General features: G+C 41.5%; 1 protein-coding gene and 1 pseudogene across 2 annotated transcripts in view; both read left to right on the top strand.

Annotated features, from left to right (window-relative positions):
- Positions 1-23,874, top strand: part of LOC308560607 (broad substrate specificity ATP-binding cassette transporter ABCG2) — a 49,161-nt gene that overhangs the window by 10,055 nt on the left and 15,232 nt on the right. Inside the window, exons 3-10 of the mRNA XM_081144652.1 lie at positions 6,337-6,396; positions 7,005-7,119; positions 7,718-7,870; positions 10,892-11,049; positions 15,052-15,203; positions 17,211-17,315; positions 18,245-18,492; positions 22,687-22,769. Coding sequence (XP_081000778.1) covers positions 6,337-6,396; positions 7,005-7,119; positions 7,718-7,870; positions 10,892-11,049; positions 15,052-15,203; positions 17,211-17,315; positions 18,245-18,492; positions 22,687-22,769 — 1,074 coding nt within the window. The remainder of the gene's footprint in view (positions 1-6,336; positions 6,397-7,004; positions 7,120-7,717; positions 7,871-10,891; positions 11,050-15,051; positions 15,204-17,210; positions 17,316-18,244; positions 18,493-22,686; positions 22,770-23,874) is intronic.
- On the top strand, positions 11,868-14,607 carry LOC308562537 (male-enhanced antigen 1 pseudogene; annotated as a pseudogene). Its single transcript has 2 exons — positions 11,868-11,872; positions 14,118-14,607. The product of its transcript is annotated as a male-enhanced antigen 1 pseudogene (transcript).

Below are 23,874 nucleotides of genomic sequence, written 5' to 3'. Positions count from 1 at the left end.
TGGGCTGTTTATACAGTCATTTATCATTTATAACAATTTACCTCATGCTTTCCCACATTATATAGACAGACAGAATCTACTTAAATACAAGAAAACTGTGGCTTAAGCTCAGGTTATGGAGTGGAAGTCCAACGTGAGAGAATTCAGGATCCAAATCAATACAAAACTATGATTTTCATTCTCTTCTTCCATTTCATTCTCCTCTTTCATCACTTGGCACTGGAGTGGGCAGTAGAGCGAGGAGGGAAATGAGAATAGAATCTACTTGGGACCACATATCTCTATTCTTTCACAGATGACAGCCACTAGGATTTTTCATGTTCTTCTGATTTCTAAAAAAGTGAGCCTGATTCCTCCTCTATGTGCAGTGGGGAGTGTGTCTAGGTCTCTCAGACAGCATGGCCTATGTGTTTTGTTTAGTTAATTTGTTCATTTGATAGGGGAAATAATTATTCCTGGGTGCAACAAACACTTTTTCTAGCTCTGTGAGCCTGGAGGAGTGGTTGTAAGAGCTCTTGGGCCAGGTATGGCCTCTAACCTGTATAGAATCAGATGCTTCCCATTTGTTCTTGATGTGTTCTATGTGATTATGGTCTTTTCTTTCTTTATCCTCACTCGAGGGTGTTCTTCCCCCCCATTGCTTCTTCAGAGAGAGAGAGTGGAAAGGAGAGAGGGAGAGAGAGAAACATCAATGTGAGAGAGAACATATCTATTGGTTGCCTCCCGCATGTGCCCCAACCGGGCTAGGGATCGAGCCTGCAGCCGAGGTACATGCCTTTGGTCAGAATCGAACCTGGTATCCTTCAGTCTGCAGGCCGACGCTCTAACCACTGAGCCAAACCAGTTAAGGTGATTGTTCTTTTCTGTTAGTAGCAACTAACTGCTCCCAGGAGGCTAGGAAATGACCAATAGACGAAAACATGTTTGCATCTCATGGGGAAGAAAGAACAAGGACCTGGGATTGATTGGGTGGTGGTGAGGTCAGGGACTGTGTAGAATTGGATAGAACTTTCTTCAGGCAGCAACACATACAGTCATGCCTAGTTCCTTGTTGCTTTCTTTAATTGGGTAAGCAACCCTGACCAGGAAATTAAGGAGAGAAAGGTAGGCACAAAACTTTTATCTTTTGCTACATGCCTAGATAGAAGTGCCTGACCTTTTTGAAAGTGACAAGGTTTTTGTGGAACATAACAGTCAAGAAAATGTTGGTCACTTCAGATTTTGTGCTAAGTGGAAGGTAACACATTTATTTTTTCGATTAATGTTTACATGCAATATTGTATCAGCTTCAGGTGTACAACATTGTGATTGGACATTTATATACCTTCAGAAGTTATTGCCTATATGCGTCTCATAGGACACCAGAGTTTTCTGCTTACTCATTGTTCTGGTTCAGGTGTCCATGTGGAAGGTCATCCCTTTCATTCAATGTTGTGTTTCTAATTTTTCTACTATCTGCTGGTTCCCACTAAACAGAGCTACTGAGATGGGAGAAAGGTTGTTCTCATTAATCTTATTTTTACTTAATTTTGATAGCACCACCTCCATTCACAATAGTAATAATATTCTAAAAAAGCTTTTTAGAAGTTCGATCTTTGTTTTCCCTTTGGACATTTTGTAATTTTATTTTTAGAACTAAGTAACTAGAACCTGATGTTCTCTGTGGGGGGTAAGAAGATAAAATCTGACAACGAGAATTAGAAAACATGTTTTTACTATCTTATCAGAAATCATTCTGTTATGCTTAGTTTGCACCCATACCTAGCATTTAGGCTTTTCCTCACCAACACTGAAGATGTATGGACTAAATGATCCATTCCAGTACATGTGTAGATCATATAATTTTCAGGGAAATTCATTATACTATTTGGAGATTTTAAAAATTAATAATTTATTTTGAAATAATTTCAAACTTAACACTTGTGGGAACATAACAGACACCCCACCTGTTAGCATTTCACTGCATTTGCTAGTCCTTTTGTATTTTTAGATAATTCATTATCATTAGCATTTTCTGAACCATTTGAGAGCAAATGGTTCATACTATGCTCTATTACCTGCCGGAGCCCGCCGGCAGAGGCGAACGGTCCTAAGAGTAGGGGTGAGGATGGAGAAAAGACAGACACAAAAAAGATGGGATCAGGAAGACTGCAGCTCGTGACGGCTGCAGCCCCGAGTTTATTTTCCAAGCTCAATTTATACCGGTGCTGTTGTTTTTGCTGAATAGCACCCTGCCCCACATTCCTTCCCCTTGCCCGATACAAAGTAGTTCTTTCCAGGCTGCACAAACACACTTTCAGGTAAACATCCTGCCTCCTGCAGGAGCTCAGACCTTGGTAACTATCTTTGTCTCGGCTTCTAATGGGAACTTTTTGGGAAGGATTGAGTCCTTGGCTTGGTATGTGACTTGACTGTCCCTTAACCCTTCAGGCCAGGGCCAGCTTCCTAATAAGCCTTTCTAGAATTTATGGCCGCAAGCTAAATTAATATCGCTTTGGTGCCTCAAGGTCTGGGTCAGGGAGCAGGAGAGCACATCTGCAGCTCACCCAGGCAGCTCCTCTGGGCCTGGGGCCACAGCAGCTCACCCACATCTCCCTGGGAGCAGGGGAGCACATCTGCAGCTCACCCAGGCAGCTCCTCCGTGCCTGGGGCCACAACGGCTCCCCACAATTACCCTTAACTCCTCCACTGTATATTTTTCAGAAATAAGGACTCTCTCCTATGGAACCACTCAGTCATTGTCTGGGAGCAACCCAGGGGTTGCAAAGCCTCACAATGGGTCTGGTGGGTCCTAAGGGGCTGTTGGTCACCATGCTCTTCACATAGTTGACTGACCACCACATCATGTCTCCTTAGTCTCATGCGACCTGGTATTTTCCTGTTTCTTTCCAGGTGATGTTAATCTTTTTTTATTAATCCTCAACCTAGCATATGTTTTTATTGGTTTTTAGAAAGAGAGGAAGGGGGAGAGAGAGAACGAGAAACATCGATCGGTTGCCTCCTGTACACACCCCAACCAGGGCTTGAACCTGCAACCTAGGAATGTGCCCTGACCAGGAATTGAACCCGAAATCTTTTGGTATACAGGACGATGCTCCAGCCAACTGAGCCACACTGGCCAGGGCTCAATCAACTTTTTTGTTCCTTAATATAAGCAATCTCCCCACCCTCCAGCTGTCTCCTTTCTTCCTCCCACCTCCCTTTGCAGCCTGTGATCTTGGGTGCTGGCCTTTGCTGCACCTCCACCCAGCACTCCCATCACCTTTGCACAAAGAAGGGAGGTAAAGCCTAATAGAAATGACAGATGCATTATTTGAACATGCTGTAATAGGTGGAGGATGCATATGAGTTTTCTTCCTAGTCAGCTATGCCTATTTTCCGCAATTTTTTTTTGGTCCCTTGTTTTAAACATTTGGTTTTCCTATAAGTATTTATTTATGAAAGTGTAGAGACTCCTTTGTCCAGCTAATTTTGAATGTCTGCTAGGAGCCTGACATTGTGCAAGATTCTAGTGACAGAGATGTGCCCTCTGTTCTCCGCAACCTTCTAGTCTAATGGGGATTCGGATGACTAGAGCATTTCACTGTGTTGCTCTACTGGGATACAGGGAATAGGAGACATGGAAGCCCCTTCCCTAAACTGGAGGGCCAGGGGCATGGAAAGAGAGAAATTGAAGACTGTGTGTGTGTGTGTGTGTGTGCGCGCGCGCGCGCGCGCAAGGCAGGGTAGGGAGGAACAATGCTTTAAGCTTTGGGGATGGCATTGACTTCTTACCCATTAAATGACATTTACCATTATTCACTAAAATGTAGCAGATGTGACAGGAATCCTGTCACTAGGTTTTATTTCATGTATTCACTATTCAGGTCTACCCATTGTAGATCACTGTGCTGCATGCTATGGGGTGGTGGTGAAAGAAGATGACAATTCTTGTTGGCAAGGTTTTACAATACATTGCGGGATACTTTCAGGCCTATAAAGGCTATCAATCAGTAAAGGTGGGGAATAGGTTCTGAGGGAGGGTAGGGTGAGGCAACAAGGGAACTATAGACTATGGACTAGAACTGAGGTCAGCAAACTTTTTTTATAAAGGGCCAGATAATGAATATTGTCATCGTTATGGGCCACACGTCCATGTTATAACTACTCAACTCTGTCACTGTAGCAGGAAAGCAGCCATAGACATAAACAGGTGAGTGTGGCTCTCTTCCAATAACACTTTGTTTTTGAAAACAGAAAACATGACCACCTGTAGTTTGCTGATCCTGGGCTAGAATGTAGAATCCACGAAGGCTAGAACTTAAATTTTTTTTTTTTTTTTTATAAAATTGGTTTTTAGAGAGAGGAAAGAAGAGGGAGAGAGAGAAACATCAATGTGAGAGCAAAACATCCATCAACTGCTACCTGCACACCCCCTACCAGGGACTGAGCCTGCAACCCAGGGATGTGCCCTGACTGGGAATCAAACTGGCAGCCTTTCAGTACATGGGCTGATGCCCAACCAACTGAGCCACATCGGCCAGGGATGGCTAGAATTTTATTCTCAGCTCTGACCAATGTCCTGGAAGAATGTCTTCACACATAGTAGACACTGAATAATTGTGGTGAGCGAATGGAGGGAGAGTTAGCCACTGCTCCAAACTGGAAATCTTGCAGTTAGGATTGCCCATTATTGTTTTCTGTAATGCTAGGGGTTAGTGCCAAAGGAAGCCTGACTTGGGGACCTGCAAAATTCTTTGTCCTAGAACACTCACATTCAGTTTTGGTCTTTTTTTGAGTACATATTTTTAGAACTTGGAAAGGGTTTCTGGCAGTGAGGTGTTAGTGAATAACAAGTTTATCTCTGATCATTTTAGAAACAGTAGGTAGCTATTACTGCAGAAGGTACATTAAGAGCTATAGATGAATGCATCTTGAAAGTTCATCCAACCATTAGTGAGTCTTATTACATCATGGGGAAAAGGCCACTGAAAGACTAAGATATTTTCCTGTTTTACAGCTCATGCCTGAATTACCTAACTCATTGTATATGTCCAGTGTTTCAGTGAGAGGCCCCTAAGTTAATGAGCAACGTGGAAGGTATATTTCACCCTAGCACCCACCAGGCATTTTACACTCATGAGTGTTCAACATAACAGGCAGTCAATGCTAAGTTCCTCCTGGACGGAAGCACTGTGTACAGACACTGCACTGTGAAGTTTGTCACTCACCACAGCTGTATAATCCGAGTAGTTGCCCCCGTGAAAGTCATTGTCTGGGAATGAATAGCCTTCTGCTCTGCACCTTCCAGGGGAATGGGTCCTGTGTCCTCTGGGGAGTAAAGTTGGATTTACCTCCCAATTCCACAGAGATGGGCGTGGACGCTGGGGTTTCCAAGGGGCTTCCTCAGGCCTCCATTGCATCAGGCCCCTGTGGCTGCGGTGGGCCACCCTTTCCTCTCCTTACTCCAGCGCATTCTCCTAACCATTCTAGCAGTTGCCTTCGGGGTGAAATTCAAATTCATGTTTGCATTTTTCCTGAGTCTCAGCACAGTCAACTCTGCCTTAATTTTTTCCTACCTTCCTCCTCTATCTGAATATTCTCTACCCACTGTCATCTACGGAATTTGTTTGGAACATGCAGTGTCCACGCCATGTGTGTACGTCCCTAAAGGTCATCCCCAATAGAAAGTGGCGTCTCCCCCTTCGAAACAGAATTTCCCAGGGCATATGTTTTACTTTTACAACTGGAGTAAGAATTTTGTCAGCATTAGGAACTGGTGAGGTTTTCTTTTTAATGCCCAAGGTGCTTTTTTTCAGTCATTGAATTTCTACTTCAGATGTATTGTTCCTTGGTCTGACTAGATTGAGTGGTGAGAGCACTAATGCTGGTGGCTCTAGAAGCCCGTCGACTGCCTCATTATCTAGAACTTGACTGGGCGGCAGATCAGGCGGCCTGAAGTAATTCTCAGCAATCGCTACTCAAGACCTGCGGTGCACTTTACATTATGTCAGAGAAGTAAGGGTAACAGATGTTTCAGGAGAATCTTTTACTTCAGGGAACCTTGAAAGTTTGTGTGCCCTTTTCCAAAAAGTGTAAGTGGTTTAGAAAATAATGGAAAGGAATTTAGAGAGACCTGAGCCATTTTTCCTATAGGTGCTGACTAGTGATGACATCCTTTGTATACTAGACTTGTATTAATTGACATTTTGGTTTCTCTCTTCCTTTAAAAGTTGTTTTGTGCTTATTTCCTGTCTAATTTCTTCAACTTGCATTGAGTGTACTAAATGCAGACCCTAAATGTTTAGAACTGGTTTTAACCAGAACCAGTAAACCGGCCTGTTTCTGCATTTGCAGTGGGATCATGAGACCCGGCCTCAACGCCATTCTGGGACCCACAGGGGGAGGCAAATCTTCGTGAGTATAACAGAGAATCAGTAAGCTTTCCCCTTGCAGTTTAATGTGCTTTCAAAGCTGGCTTTTACCGGGGCAGGTAGTAGTTGAATCTTTGCTGCATGTCTGGCCTGGGCCTAGGCGCTATGGATCACATGCAGCCATCCAGCCGTGGTTCTGCCCTGAGGAGCGGGGAGTCCTGTTAGGTGAGCTTTACTACCAGGATGTGATCGGTGATTGACATACAGCTGTCAGCTATGATTTGAGCTAATGGGGAGGAAATTGAAGGGGATGACAGTGAAAGTGGGAGATGGAGCAGAGTAATCATGGAGTGAGCCTCAGTAAAGGAGCACATTGCCTGTGTTGTGATCCCAGAGGTCAGGCAGAGTGGAGGGCTGTTTGTGAGTTCTGCACTGGATCAGCCAACAGTGCTGTGTTTTCACATTTTGGGGCTTTATTGTAGCACAGAGTAAAAAAAGGAACTTGGGGATTAAAAAAATACGTAATTATAGTTGAACCATAGAATTTCTTGATCAGCTAATTTTCTAACTTGAACAGAATTTGTACTAAGAGTGGCTGAGAGATATAACCTGAGTTGGAGAAAAACACACACCATATATGTCCTTTTATAGGTTGTTAGATATCTTAGCTGCAAGGAAAGATCCACAGGGATTATCTGGAGATGTTTTGATAAACGGAGCACCTCGATCTGCGAATTTCAAATGTAACTCTGGTTATGTGGTACAAGTAAGTATTCATAAATTTGCAGTTTAGATTTCTTCTGCTTCTATCTGGACAAGTGCCTTGGCCAGATCTCATAATCTCACTGTTCAGTGTGTTTCCTATTGATTATACAGTATGAGCGTAGAAACAACTCTCTTTACCTCAGCTTTTTATAATCTCCCATAAGATATAGAATAGTGTTAAATGAAAAGGCAGGGAGAATCTAGAATATGACCCTTGTAGGGACAATGATACCAATTCTAGTTGTCATATTCCCAAAAGATACTACTGTTTTACGTTTTCTCCCCTACCTTTAATTCTCTCCTTCCCTTACCTTAGAAAGATGTTTTGGCAAATCCTTGTGTAAAGCAGTCTGGAAATGTCTGCTAGTAGTAATCCTAATTACCTGTGTTCTATTTGGGTGTACAGATAGGGAATGAGAATTATTCCTCCAGGCTTTGTAGCTATCTGTATATGGGAGTTATTTTTATAATTTGTATAATTACGAGTTCATCATTAGCTAGAACTTTCCCTTGGCTGTTATTTTTGGGGATTAAGTAGTATATGCTGAAAGACTGATGTTACTTGAAAAGACCTTGTTAAAATGCCATTTTGCCTTAAGGATGATATTGTGATGGGAACGCTGACAGTGAGAGAAAATTTGCAGTTCTCAGCAGCTCTTCGCCTTCCATCAACCATGAGTAATCGTGAAAAAAATGAACGGATAAACATGGTTATTCAAGAGTTAGGTCTGGCTAAAGTGGCAGATTCCAAGGTAATGTGCAAACAACTGATGGTGTCATCACCAGCATTAGGCCCTCCCCTGGGCGGGTGGTGTTCCTCTTATTCAGCAGTTTCTATAATGTGTGTGGTCATAAGTGGTTGCTTTCTGTAATGATGAGAAAAGTGAGTAGTTATTTAATAAAAAGGTAGAAATTAACCAGGAAAAGAAAACTTTAAAAAATGACCGAATCCTTGAGGTGAAGTGTGGCCTGGTAAGTAAACATGTTCTTGCAAAGACCACGCGCCACCTCCCTGTGATGACAGCGCTTGCTCCTCCCCCACACTAATTGTGTTAAGTCCTGTCTCATTCAGTATCTGTTCACTAACTTTCCTGTTTTTGTTTTCTCTTTCCTTTTCTAGCTAGCCTTCCTCTCTTCCTCCAGGGGACTTTGTCTTGTTACTTTGGAAGCATATTTCTGGAATTCATAAATGAGGAAAATCCCATGGCTATTGCTCTATATGTTTCACTTTGCTGTAATTTTGCTTCCAACATTATTTTCAGTCCAATTAGCATTTGCTTCTAATTTGTGTAGCGCCCAAGTTGTTTTCCTATAGCCCTTCTTAGGGCACTTTGTCTCCCACCCCTCCCCCCTCATCCTCCCTCCCTCCCTCTCTTGTGCCAGTGTAGCTTACAGACTGCCATGTGCCGGGCTCCCTTGGGTGTTACAGGTAACAGCTGTGGGCAAGAGACACCAAAGTAGCTCCCTGTGTGGTTTGTGCAGGATCAGGAAGGGGAAATGAGATGAGTGAGGGAACGATTTACAGTTGATGAGTAGACGTGGCAGATTTTCTGGGAAGACATTTGAAGCTTTGGGTGAAGATGAGCTTTTCAGATGTTCACAGCTCTAGTTTAATTCCCCGTGCTACGCCTTACTCAGAGATGATGGGATATTCTGCTGGCTGCTGCTTCATATGATGCTTCTGATAGTCTTTATGTAAAGTGTATTTTGCCCGGCCGGGCATGGTTCAGTGGTTGAGTGTCAACCTAGGATCCAGGCAATTGGGGTTTGATTCCGGGTCAGGGCACATCCCCAGGTTGCGGGCTCTATCCCCAGTCGGGGGCGTGCAGGAGGCAGCCGATCAATGACTCTCTCATCATTGATCCCTCCCTCTCCTTTGCTCTCTCTATAATCAATAAAGATATATTCAAAAATTTAAAAAAAAGTGTATTTTGCTATATGTAATTTGGAAGAGTAAGTCTGAGCTGCTACCATTTACCACTTAGTTTTGTTTTATGAGTGATTGAGTTATTTTGTTGAGGCTCTGTTTATGTCATTTTTGTCTTTCCAGTAAGTTACTTTTCATTCCTTACCTTTACCGTCATCGCCCGAGTTCCTTGCATATATTTCCAGGGAAAAGAAGCTGAAGGCAGTTGCTCACTTCCTTAGGATAAGTTTATCAAATTGACTGAAACAATACATTAAAAATGTCTTACTTTTTATGAAATTTTAAACACAACAGAAATGTAGAGAGAATGGTCTGATTACTGTAGTTATGACATGATAGTAGTATAATTAATATACTGATGTGATTACCAATAACTAGAGTTCCCAGCTGTTAACATCTTCTTCAGGAATAGGTTTAGCTTTTTATTTCTGAAGTACTTTAAAGAAAGTTATAAATATCATATTTGACCCCTGAATTCTTATTATGCATTTTTAAAATTTGTTTATTTTTAATCCTCACCGAAGACATGCTTAGAGAGCGGAAGGGAGAGAGAGAGAGAGAGAGAGAGAGAGAGACATCAATTGGTTGCCTTCAGTATGTGCCCCAACTGGAAATTGAACCCATAGCCCAGGTATGTACCCTGACCAGGAACCTGGGAATTGCACCAGTAACTCTTTGGTGCATGGTATGACGCTCCAACCAACTGAGCCACTTTGGCCAGGCTATGTGTCTTTTAAAAAAAGACATTTGGCCCGGCTGGGCGTGGCTCAGTGGTTGAGCATCCACCTAGGATCCAGGAGATCAGGTTTCGATTCCTGGTCAGGGCACATGCCCGGGTTGTGGGCTAGGCAGCCGATCAATGACTCTCTCATCATTGATGTTTCTATCTCTCTCTCCCAACTGCTTTCCTCTCTCTGAAATCAATAAAGATATGTTTAAAAAAAAAGAGAGAGACATTTGCCTACTTAACTGCATTACATCATCAACTAACAAAATTAACTTCTTAATATGAACTATGTAGAGCCCATGTTGATTCATATTTCTCCAGTTCTCTTTAAATGTACTTTATAGCTCAATTGCTAATAGGATCTAATCAAGGGCATGAGTAGCCTTTGACTATTCTCTCTTTGAAGACTCTTAGTAGAAGAGTTGTTTCCCACCTCCTGCCTCCTCCCAAACCTTCCTGCTCCCCCACCACACTCAGTGACACTGACTCGTTGGAAAGACTGAGCCAGTCACTTGTAGAGTGTTCTGCCTTCTGAATTTGCCTGAAAGAAGGGGTCAGGAATTCTGCCGTGAGTAGGGTAGAGACAGGGTCGATTTCGCTGGATTTGGTAATTTAAGAGGTGCTAATGTGGATGGTAGAAAGTGCACTTTCTTAGTTACCAAGGCCCAGCTCTTCTTGTGAGTCCACTCAAGGACTTTTTGGTAGGACAGAAATGGAAGTGCATAAAAAGACTAATAAATTACAGATGCTTTCACCTATTCCTCTCCTATTTTTATCCCTTTTTGGACTGTGATTTTACTTTGTTAGGTCTGTGTCTTTAAGTTCTAAATTCTGATCTTAAAACTAAATATTTGGCTTGATAAAGAACACATAGAACTGTTTAAAGCATGGGAGTCATATCAGGCTAAGCAACATGGGAACTCTGAACTGAGCCTTGGTTTATTTGTCTAATTAGAGAGAAACCTACCTCTTCTCCCAGATTCTCATTTATTTGTTGTTCAGAATAAATGAGGATATGAATTAGAGTGCCTCTTATTGGGTTGGCACATGTTAGGAGCTCAACAAATGATAGTGTGGCTGTGGTGGTTTTTGTTAATCATGATAATATTTGTGTGTTAGGTTGGAACTCAGTTTACTCGTGGTGTGTCTGGAGGAGAAAGAAAACGGAGTAGTATTGGAATGGAGCTTATTACTGATCCATCCATCTTGTTCCTGGATGAGCCCACAACTGGCTTAGACTCAAGCACAGCGAATGCTGTCCTTTCTCTCCTGAAGAGGTAAATGCGATGGGAACATTATGTTACATTCATACAATATCTGATGACTTGCTGGGTACCAGGTCTTAATCTTGGTGCTGGGGATTCAGCAGTGAGCACAACACACAAATATTTCTCCCTTCTTTGTTGGGAGTTGGGTGGAGGGGGAACAGTCAATTAATATAAGTGTTTCAAGAAAAATGATGCAGAGTAAGAATATAGGGAAGGCTGATGTGGTGGGGGTGGGGGGTGTCATATTATGGACCATAGCAGGATGCTCAGGGAAGACCTCAGTGATGTGCCATGCGAGCTATGGGCTAGATCTGGATATCTGGGGGAGAGAGCTCTAGTTGGAGGGAACAGCCAGTGGCCCTGAGGTGAGCATGCCCAATGTGTTTGGAACTCAAGAGGCCAGAGGGACTAGAACCCAGTGACCTAAGGGGAGTGGGAGGTTGGTTAGTGGGGCTTAGGAATTCAACATATGCATTTTTGGGGGAGTACACAGTTGAGTTCTTGCAGTTAGAATAAGACATGATATGGAATTGAGTGTGCAGCAGATTATATGGGCTTCTGTAGGCCGCTGTGGTATCTCTGGGTTTTCCTGCCCCTAGGTGACATGAGAAGCTTTTAGAGAGTTTTAGAAGAGAGGCAGCTGTATAGAGAAGATACTATCCAGTTGACAAGGGTGAGTGCAAGGGAAGCAGGAGGCTGTTTGTGGCAGCTCAGCTGAGATATGATTGTGGCTTTGACTAGGATGGTGGGGGTGAGGTGGTAAGAAGTGGGTGGATTCTGTCTTTATTTTGAAGGTGGAACCAATAGGATTAGCTCATGAAGTGGACATGGGGTGTGATTATTGAGAATGACTTATAAAATTTAGGGCCTGTACAATGAAAGAGTGGAGTAAAAAGAATGGCATTTCCTTTAACCAAGAAAGGCTGTGGGAGGATCATGTTAATAGGAGAAATTTCAAAAGTTAAGTTGTTAACATCTTTTTTTACATTAATTTTTTTGAATTTCAATCTATTCTTATCACTACTAATTCTTATACTCTGGAGTATAAGTCCAAAAAACAAGGGCACTACCCTTCCCAGCCAGGAAGTCACATCGATGCTGTTCCCACTGTCCAATCCACAGACTCTAGACTCCAATCAGTCTTCAGCAGCTGTCCCAGAAGTGTCTCTTTTTCCTTTGTGTCTTAGATTCCTCTGCAGAAACACTGTTTCCTAAGCCTAATTGGTTTCTCAGTCTTCCTTGCCTCTCATGTTCTTGCCTCTCTTCCAGAGTAGAGTACTTTTCATAGGACACAAGCATCTCTCCTTATGCTGGAGCTCTAACGCAGTCTTTCTCAAGCTCCACTGTGCACACTGATCACCTAGGTCTTGTTAAAATGCAGATTCTGTTTCCACAGTTCTGAGTGGAGCCCAAGATTCTCCACTTCTAATGGGAGGCACTGATCCTGATGCCACTGGTGCTCAGAACACACTTAGAGCAGTAAGACCCTCACAACAGCCTACTTCCCAGCTTCCAGTCTTTACTGGCTCCTTATTGCCTGCTGACTAAAGTTCCTGCTTCTGAATAAAGGGATTCATTATGGGCTTATTATTTATTTTATTTTATTTTATTTTGAGAATGCATTTATGTATGGTGACAGTGAAACAAGGGCTTAGGATAGAAAAAGGAACAGGAGAGAGCCAAAGCGGGGTTGCTATTGGCTCACTGAAGAGTCAGAGAAGAAAGGCCTTGGAGACAGGTTCAAGGGTTTTGCTGCCCACTGTTCCCCTGGTTGCAAGTCCCATGGGGGCCCTCAGAGTTTTTTTAAAAAAAGCATGTGCCCAAAAGAAGGGCACAGGCCAGCTCCAAGGAGGGTGAGCCCACAGGCTTACTTTTTGATTCAGTCTCTTTTGTTAGCTTCCCATCTCTTCACCTCTCAACTCAGCTCTGCAGTGACACTGAACTACTTGCAGTTTCCTGAATACACCCTGTCATCAGAAACTTTGTTCTCCATATTTCCTCCACCTTGATGACGCTTTTTCTTTGTGGCTTATTCCTGTTGGCCCCCTTGACACTATCTTATATCATCTTCAGACTGGCTTCTAGCCTCCTATTTTGCTTACGAGGAACCCTCAGCTTCTTTATTCCACATTGTATTGAAATGATTGATTTACTGGCCTGGATCCTCTTTGAGTCAAAACAAACCTAGACACCCAGCTAGCAAATAGTAGGTGCTCAGAAAATTCCTCAGTTGAAGTGAGTATTAATAAAATACTTCTAGTTTTTACTTATTTATTTTTCAAATTTTTATCCTCACCTAAGGATATGTTTATTGATTGTAGAGAGAGAGGAAAGGGAGAGAGAGAGATCACCACGAGAGAGAAACATCAATCAATTGCCTCCCATATGCACATGACCACGGATGGAACCTGCAACCTTGGTGTCTGGGACTATGCTCTAATCAACTGAGCCACCACGCCAGGGTGATAAAATACTTCCAATGATAACAGTTTTTGGATAGTGCTTTTGGCCTTTGTTTCTTTGACCCATAAGTAGTAAATCCTGTGTAAAGGTTGTTTAGTAATGTTTTGGCCATGGGCCAACAAATCCCAGCCCTGCCCCTTACCAACCAATTGCTCTAACCCTCTAGATTTTATCTATAAAATGAAGGTTATAATACTGTTGGTACTGTCAGTATTGCCATATTGTCTCGTAAGAATACTGTAAGAGTTCAGATGTGGTTATCTATAAATATTTAACAAAGACATAGTAAGTATTCAGTAATGTTAATTTTACTATTAGGATAGAGAATGAACACCAATTTCAGTAGAACCAGGAGACTTCAGTGATTGATGAGAATGGGGCATAGAACCATTGTTTTAATATTTAGTCCATAATAAGCTGTCATACTTGATGTACTTTCAGATTACCTGGGTGCTTGTTAAAATATGGATTCCCTAAACCCAGTAGGTCTGGGAAGACTGTCCAGTAATCTGCAATTTTAATTAATGTTCTAGCAGATTCTAGACCATGCATGGGACACACTTTAAGAAACTTTAGTCTTTAGTGGAGGTGTGGGTTCTGCCTCGGGCTTTTAGCGGACCCTGCCCGGGTGGCAGAGTGGTTCTAGGGGGAGACACCTTGGGCCCTGAGCATATCTTCTGCAATCAGAATGAGGCACTAGGGATGCAGTGAGAGATTGGAGCAGTGAGGAGCCTGAGGAAAAGTAGGAGGAAACCGGGGCAGGCCCAGCTGGCCACTCCTACCAGCCCCTGAACCAAGATCCTGAACCAGAGGAGATGGAACTGGCACCAGTGCTGATATCCAGAATGGGATCCAGACCCTGGGGCTTCATTTGCCAGACCCACCATGAGAGAGCAAGGCTGATGAAGGAGGTACAGCATTGAGCAACCACAGCTCTATTCCCATGGACCCCGTACATGTAGAGCAGGCAAAAAGGACAATGGCTGGAGTAAGCCTGCCTGCACCAGGGGTTCCTGCCTGGGCTCGGGAGATACCAGATGCCCACTGGAAGATGTGGTACGGAAGGCTCTCCAAACCCGGCAGGCATCCCCTGACTGGAAGTGACCGTCTTGAGAGCTGCCTTATCTCCCTGCAGTCCAGACTGGAGCCAGCACAGGACTGAGCACATCCCTGGCTATAATGGCCATCTCCATTCTCCCCATCTCCCTTTCCACATCAGGGCAAATGAGGCTTCCTCTCAGAGACCCACTTCATTCAATTCTGTACATTCGGGGACATTGGTCCAAGCCCAACCCACCACAGTATGTATCACTCTGGAGAATAAAGCGCCATACGTACGTAGCCAAAAAAAGAAAAGAAACTTTTGTATTTCATAACAGGGTTGAATTTAGGTCCCTTATCTATCAGAGAGATAATATGAGATAGAATGTTAGTAGGAGAAAATCAAGTTGAATCAGGAAGAAATGTGCTAAAAGCAATGAAGTTTTTTGCTAAGAAATGCAAGATTCAGATGTTTAATGACTCATTATTTTCTCACTTTTACCTTAGGATGTCTAAACAGGGACGAACCATCATCTTCTCCATTCATCAACCTCGTTTTTCCATCTTCAAGTTGTTCGATAGCCTCACCTTATTGGCCTCAGGAAGACTAATGTTCCATGGGCCTGCTCAGGAGGCCTTGGGGTACTTTGCATCAGCTGGTATGGTTGCCTTTTCATGCAGTGAGATCCTTCATTCATAGAATCCTGAAAGAGGGCAGAGGAGGTAGACGGGATACTGCTTGATCTTCGAGTAGAGAGAACATGGGCTCCACCACTCCAGTTTGGTGCTAGAATTTGTCTTCATTTTGCAGCACTGGCTTATTGTTTAGATCACTTTCTTGCCCTGTTTGAGTGTGCATGCATACTCTGTATGAGTAGGACTGTTTCTACTGGGCCTATACTATTCTGCTTCCCAGCTCTATTGCTTTTTTTCTAATAGTTTCATAAATTATTGGCCTCATAGTCAGTTATGAGCTTAATTGGACATTTTTGGAAAGGCCTAATACTGCCCTTCCCCCCAAATCATTTGTCTTCTTGACCATATAATAGATTAGGCTGTATCATTTTTTTCCTCTGTGTGAGATGTTGGTCTGCTTTTATGAGGATTCATGGAGATGTTGCTTAATTTTGTAGTAACATTTGATTAAAGATTTTGTCCTTGAGTGGATATGAGTGACTTAGCAGTCAATAGAATGGCTATTCCTGAGTCTGATTTTAATAGGCCAACATTTCTGACAGTTCTGGGCTGCCTGGTTCTGTTTCAGATGAAAAGGTATATATACATATGTATGTTTTATGGCTCATGCAGCCTGCTTCATTTATTTTATTTTTAAAATTTTTTTTTATTGTTCAAAAATTACAGGTGTCCCTTTTTCTCTCCTTTGACCCATTCCACCCCACCCCATCCCCCTCCCCCATCCACACCATTGTCTGTGTCTTTGGGTTGTGCATACATGCGTATAAGTTCTTTGGTTAATCTCTCCCCCTCCACTCACCTGCCCCCCTCCTTCCCTCTGGGATTCCTCAGTCTCATCCATGCTTCATTGTCATCGAATCTATTCTGTCCATCAGTTTATTAGTTCTTTAGATTCCACATATAAGTGAGATCATGTGATGTTTGTCTTTCTCTCCCTGGCTTATTCTGCTTAGCATAATATTCTCCATTCCATGATACTATCCCAAACAGTATGAGATCCTTCTTTACAGCTGCGTAGTATTCCATTGTGTAAATGTCCCACAGCTTTTTCATCCACTCATCTACAATCATCAGAGAGATGCAAATTTAAAACCACAATGAGGTATCACTTCACACCTGTAAGAATGGCTCCATCAATAAATCAACAAATGACATGTTCTGGCAAGGGTGTGGAGAAAGGGGAACCCTAGTGCACTGCTGGTGGGAATGCAGACTGGGGCAGCCAGTATGGAAAACAGTATGGAAGTTCCTCAAAAAATTAAAAATATAACTGCCTTTTGACCCAGTGATCCCACTTCTAAGAATATATCCTAAGAATCCTGAAACACTAATCAGGAAGAATATATGCACCCCTATGTTCATAGCAGTGCAATTTACAATAGCTAAGATCTGGAAACAATCTGCTTCATTTTAGAGCTATATGGATATTATGATAGATGATGCTCTATGACCCTAACTATAGTTTTAAATATTTCTTAGCTATCTTTTAAAATTTGTTTTCGTATAATCTCTGTCACTGAAAATAATCAAGGATACTTGGGTCTGGGGAGTGTAGGGAAGATGAATCTAAGAGAAGACTACAGGCCAAGTTGAGTTCAGATGACCAGGCACAAGAAGGGAAGGCACAGAGTTCAGGTGTGCCATGCTGCTCACCTTCTCTTGAGAGTACTGCTCTGGTGATTTGTTCCCTGTGCTGGAATTACAGCAGCATAAGGGATGATAATTTGGACCTGAATTTAGTAGGTGGAGAAGCAACATTGCTAAAGTGGGTACTGGCTTTGTGGCAGTCGCTAGCAGAACGCGGAGAACAGAACACACTCTTGGCGTCTTCCAAACACCATCCTGCTGTGCCTCAGCTGCCTCTGCACATTGCCTTGCTTTGAGGAGCATTAGTCCAAGTTGCAGCTTTTTTTTTTCTTTTCAACATATGTATTGTTTTTCTTGTGTACCTGATTTGCCTTCTTTTGAAGGTCACCACTGTGAGCCCTATAATAACCCTGCAGACTTCTTCCTGGATGTCATTAATGGAGACTCCTCTGCTGTGCTATTAAACAGAGAGGACCAAGATGGTGAAGGTATGTGCATCTGTCAAGTCACAGGTTGTCACCTAATTGAACTGACTGAAGTGTAGCAGTGTGGTAGCTCATTAAAATGTGGCTTTGTGAATTTATATAACTAATGCTACCCTCTGATAGCAGTAGTCTTAGTCCATTTTAGCTATTGTAACAAGAATACCACAGGCTAAGGGGCTTAAACAACAGTCATTTCTCACAGTTTTGGAAGCTGGGAGGTCCATCGTCAGGTGCCAAGAGGTTGTTGTCTGTTGGGGCCCCACTGCTGGTTCATAGGTGAAGAACCATCTTCTCCCTGCCACACACATGGTGGAAGTGGGAAGGGAGCTCTATGGGGCCTTTTTAAAAGGGCACTAATCTCATTCATGAGGGCTCCACCCTCATGACCTAATCACTCCTGAAGGTCCCCATCTTCAAATACCAACACATTTGGAGATTGTCAGCATATGAATTTTGGGGGGACATAAACATTCAGTTTTTGCATCAGTCAACACAGATTTTGTTGCCCATGAGTGCTGTGATATGATAATATAAGTTCTAAGGGAAGTTTTCATAAAAAATATGCTCATTTTTATTTTTTACAGTGTTTTGAAATAAGAAACTTAGCTATTTATGGATTTTCACATAGTAGAAAGCAAGGATCAGGTTTTATATTAAGAAATATAGCTCTCTATGGTAAGATTTTATTTTAAAAGAATTATAGCACAAATATTATAGTTATCAGTGGTTTTGCTGTATCTATAAGTTTATGAAAGTAATCAGGCAATTAACTATGTTTTTCTAATATGTAAAGCAATGACAGATCTAATAATTTTTTATACTCAATCTATAGAATTTAGGTGTTAGGGAAGAATCCAAGAAAAGGGTCACAGAAAGACATGCTAAATCATTTATTTTGTTAATGTTTCCCTCTGTCCACTTTTATTCCAAAGCCAAGGAGAATGAAGAGCCTTCCAAGAGAGATAAGCCACTCATAGAAACATTAGCTGAGTTTTATGTCAACTCCACCTTCTTCAGAGACACAAAAGTTGAATTAGATAAACTCTCAGGGGTTGAGAAAAAGAAGAGCACAGCCTTCAAGGACATCACCTATGCCACCTCCTTCTGTCATCAACTCAGATGGATTTCCAAGCGTTCCTTCAAAAATTTACTGGGTAATCCCCAGGCCTCCATAGCTCAGGTAACCTACAGATTCTTGTAAGTATGCTGTGAAATACTCATGTGAAATCATTAGATTCTGATATGATCTATTGTAGATTATACTTCTCTTCCACCCACACTCACACCTCACTCCATTCGGGATATAGAAACAGGCAATAGAACAAAGAAAACAAATAAGTTTTTAACTCTGGATAACATTTTGTAGTTTTGGGGTTTTATTTATAGAAGAAATTTATTTTATTTTTCTGAAAGAGTGAAGTAAAGGAATTGTTTAGCTTTGTGGTTTTCTGGTAGCTGCACATGTTCATTTCCTGATTTATTCAACAAGTTCTTATTGATCATATGCAGCATTTGGGAGCTTGTACATAGCAGTGAACAAAATGGGTAAAAATAATCCCTGCTCTCCTGGGGCATACTTTCTTTTGAGGAGAGACAGCTGATAAATTCATACAGAAATAAATTACATAGCGTGGCAGAAGGAAAAATGGGCCATGGAGAAAGTTTAAGCAGGTTAGAGGAGAAAGGAAGAGAGAGAGAAGGGAAGGAAATGGAAAGTGGAGGGGGAAAGGAGGGTTGGTTGCATTTTAAATCGGGTGGTCAGAGAGGCCTTCACTGGATGTCAGTGAGTGACCTGAACGTGGGAGGGGCCGCCACTGTCTGCGGGCAGAGCCTGTGTCCCGGGGCTGCTCCTCATCAGGGACCTTCGTGCACTTAGGGCTCTAATCCAGGAGAGCAGTGGGCACCTCAGTCAATGTGCCGTGGACACAAAGGTAGTGAGCAGACTCCACTTCCCTTAAATAAGGCTATTCACTGTCACATTAAACTGCTCTTCATTGAGATGAAATAATGCTCGTTCCACCTTTGGGCTGGTCCTTTGATAGTTGCTGATTGTTGCCCTTTGTGGTTTTTCTGTTATCCTCAAGCTCTCTGTCGTACAAAACCCTAGTATTTCCAGTTCGTTTGCCCATCATTTCTAAGGATATTTTGTGGTGTTTTTTTTTTTATCATCAATCATGGAATTTCTGTTGACTGCTAAAAGATGGTACGTAGTTGGCTCTAATGAACCATTGCTGACTTCTTACCATGAGCACCAGAAGTTTCATACTTCAGTACTATTGCCCTCTGAGTATTAATACCGAGAGTCTAGGTCCCTCTCTGAGATGAACTGCTCCAGACGTTTTGGTACTGGTTATTTGGCATTTCTGTCATGAGAACATGAGAACTTTGTATACTCTCATTCAAGAGCAAGTTTCTATTAATTTAGAGTGGATTTGATGTCATTTGGAAACAAGTCTGGTGCATCGGGTCAGTCTGGTTACCCATTGCTCAAAAGCGAGACGATGTAATGGATGGAGTTCATTCTTCAGTGTGATTTATGCATCACCTTTTTTTTACTTGGAAAATAACTTCAGTATCTCTTGACTCTGAAAGTGATTTTTAAGTGTCTTATCCAAGTCACACATATTGTAGTTCTGGGCAGGGTGTGATCGGAGTTTGGAACTATTTCTTCTACAACACGATTCTGCATCTTTTGGTGCTAGACTCCCTTCAGCTGCAAACCCAAGGCTGGTACCTCCAGGTCATATCTCAGCCGATTTGCTTCCTCAGTGAACTCAGTTTCACAAAAGGAATTCCGACAATGATCAGAGCCCTGGCAATCTCATAGAACAAGGATAGAACCTTGTATCTCTGAGCATCTGATTGTGGGTGGTGGGTGGTACAGCTCTTCTTTAGATTTTAAAATACCGGAATATTAGCTAAGGGCAGGAGTAGGCAAACTTGTTTTATAAAAGGCCAGATCGTGAATGTTTTATGCTTTGCGGGCCATGTGGTCTTTGTGTCAGGTTGTCAACTCTGCCATTTTAGGGAGAAAGCATCCATAATAATACATAAACAAATGGTCATGGCTGTGCTCCAATTACACTATTCATAGACACTGAAATTTGAATTTTATATAAATTTCAAGTGTCAAGAAATATTTTTCTTTTTTTAACAATGGTAAAAATCATTGTTATCTCTTGGACTGAACAGAAATTGGTGATGGGCACTGTTTGGCCTGTGGGCCATAGCTCTCTGACCCCTGGTTCTGGGTTCTTAAACTTGCATGTATGTCATTTACTTCTCAAAGTGTTTGAATGTTTAGCTATAAAAATGTTTTATGGCTTTCTGCTGATAAATCTTGTATCTTTTGTCTTACAGCTGTACTTAGGTTTGAACTAGTCATTTACATGATTCAGACTTTGCCTCTGATAATGCACTTAACCAGATGTTGTATTTGGAAGATCTTAGAATGAACAGATTGTCTGTATAAGAAGATTTAATGTTCCTTTAATGTGTCAAGAGTTTTCTGATCAAATCAATTTGGAAAACATTATTATATCTCTTAAAGATTCATCATTTTTATAAGCATATTTAATCTTTGACTTTGGGTTAATTTTTATAGTTTGGGCATAAACATCCCTGAGAACTCACCTTGAGAAATGTTGGTAAACACATTTGAACAAAGATGGAATCTCACATTTAGGGGATTTTTTTTTCCTGTACAAAACAGAGGCCAGATACACAGATACGCAGACAGGGTCTCTTTGTGTTTCATTGTGCAGTGTTTACTTTGTTTTTTTTTTCTTAACACAAGAATGAATAACATAGGCACACCTGGTAAAAACATGACAGTATTCCTGGATCAATCATTTTGTCAATATATTTGAAAGCTGACTTGGGAAATACTTTTAGAAACTGAATCTTTTAGGAAACATCCTAATAATAATGCTGATACTGTTAGTATAAAATAGCAAGTTTGAATGCAAAAGAAACAAAGCATGTGGAGTGTCCAGTTTAAAAAGTCTAAATATTCTTAAAGTTTACTATGGGAAACACAGACTAGTATACATATTGATGGAGGCATCATCACTCACTCAGAAGCTTGATCTGTCAACACAAAGTACTGTATTTTCTGAGGGTAATTAAAATATGCAAGGGTAATAGATGTTTTTGTCAAATTTCTTACAGTCTTATTAGCAAAGGAATTTTTAAGGCCATCTCAGATCATGTTTCCAGACTGTGGTTTTCACAAAGCAGCCTTCACAGATCATGGTCCTGCTTTCCAACTTGGTTTGCTCATGTGTAAAGAGCGCTTGACAAGTTACTTCAAATCTGATACCATTGCACAGTTGTAGTACTGAGATTTGTTTTTTAACTTTGAAGGTTCCAAGGTACATGGTGGGATATTTTCTTTTGATTATTGTTATATTTTATATTTAATACAATTTTAAAGTACAATAATTAGAATATCCTCAAATGAATTATATCATAATAAAACCCTTTACCCTTTGCTTATAGAAGTGTCCCTATGAGACATTTTATCAATCTTAAGAACAGTAGTGATGTTTATTTATCCAGTCTTCCTAGGACTCATCAAATAGACTAAGTGAAGGTAGTAGGACTGGGAAAGAATCGGCAGCTTAGTTCTACACTGTGGGCTGTAGACCCTACGGCTGAGGTTGCTGGAGAAGCAGTGACAGGAGAGTGGGTAAATGGAAGCACTTGTGCCCTCAGAGAAAGCTGGCTGAGTGCTTTGGTGACAGTGACAATGTGCTTTTCCTTGCAGGCATGGAGATTCCCTGGAGATGGATAGGCGGTTCCCAGATTACTCCTACTTCCTAATTGTGCAAAATTCCATTGTTAGAAATTTTGTTATGTGTGCTTTAGGAGTTACATTTATTTTTAATGTTAAGAATAAAGATATCCTGTTTTCACTTGAACCTCTTGAATTATTATAAAACAATGCATGTTCACAAGTACAAAGGTTGAGAGTTCAGGACAGAGCTCTTAGCCACTTGAATTTTATTTTCCTCCCCCAACAACTTTGCTCAGTGCCAGCACTGTTCCCCTGCTCTCTGTGGCATCCCCAGGCCCAGCAGCCTGAGCTGGACCCTGAACTGGCAGTGCCTGGGCAGCCCCTGGAGGAATCTTACTTTTCCAGTCACCTACTTTGTTTTCCTTCAGTCTCCTCAGCAACAGATAAATTACTTTTATTTTAATTTAGAAGGCAGTCTAATAGCATACACTGTTTTATATTTTCCCAAGGACTTTGGTCAAGTCATTTAAAGTATCTATCTCAATGAAGTGATTTGCTTATGTAGCCATATATAGTTGTAAGAATAAATGTTGTGTTTTTACCTTTAATTGAAACTTTTTTTTTCTTTTTGAAAAGGTAATTGTAACAGTTATTCTGGGACTGGTTATAGGTGCCATTTTCTATGATCTAAAAAATGACCCTTCAGGAATCCAGAATAGGTAAGTACATTTGGATCTTGATTTTGAGAAAAAAAGCTGTTACTTTTTCAAGGTTATGAAAATTCATTAAGACTTTGAATTTCAGACAAGTACAGGATGAATTGAAGACTAGAATAAGTCAGTGGATTGAAAGCTGCATGGAAATGTTATTTTCTTATATATATGGTGGTAAAATACACAGAACATAAAACGTACCCTCCTGTCCAGGTTTAGCTGTGCGCTTCGGTGGCATTAGTGACACTCACATTGTTGTGCAGTCGCCACCATCCAACTCCAGGACACTTATTCCCAAAGTGAGTCTCTGCCCATCGAACAACAGCTCCCTGTCCCCCTTTCCCCAGCCCCTGGAAACCACCGTGATGCTTCCTGGCTCTGAGTTTGACTTCTGTAGGCCCCTCATACACATGGACCATACAGCATTTGTCCTTGGGTGACTGGCTTGTTTTCCTTAGCATAATGTCTTCAAGGCTCATCCATGTGTAGCATGTGTCATAATTTCTTCCTCTTACAGGCTGAATAATATTCCTTTGTAACATTTTGTGTGTTTGTTTTACTCACCACATTTTGTTCACTCCTTTATCTGTCCATGGAGACATGGGTTGCTTCTGCCTTTTGGCTGTTGTGACTAATGCTGCTGTGAGCATGGGTGTACAAGTATATATCTGTTTGAGCTTCTGTTTGAAATTCTTTTGGATATACACCCAGAAGTGGAGTTACTGGATCATTTGGTAATTCTATTAATTTTTTTGAGGAACTCCCATCCTGTTTTCCTACAGCAGCATTTCTACCAGCTGTGCACAAGGGCTCAGTTTTTCCCCAACCTGGGCACCACTCACTCTTTTTCATTATAATAGTGAATTGGTATCTCTGTGGTCTTGAATTGTATTTCCTTAGTGATTAGTGATGCTGAGCATCTTTTCATGTGGTTCTTGGCCTTTTGAATATCTTCTTTGGAGAAATGTCTCTTCAAGTTCTTTCCCCATTTTTTAATTGGATATTTTTGTTGTTGAGCCATAAGAGTTCTTTATATATTTTGAATATTAACCCCCTTATCAGATACAAATTAACATATTTTCTGCCATTCTGTGGATTGTCTTTTCATTCT

This window comes from Miniopterus schreibersii (genome assembly GCF_964146895.1).
Source record: "Miniopterus schreibersii genome assembly, chromosome: 1".
Classification (NCBI taxonomy): Eukaryota; Metazoa; Chordata; class Mammalia; order Chiroptera; family Miniopteridae; genus Miniopterus; species Miniopterus schreibersii.
Note: the sequence above shows the minus strand (reverse complement) of the source record. Positions and strands in the feature narration are given on the sequence as shown.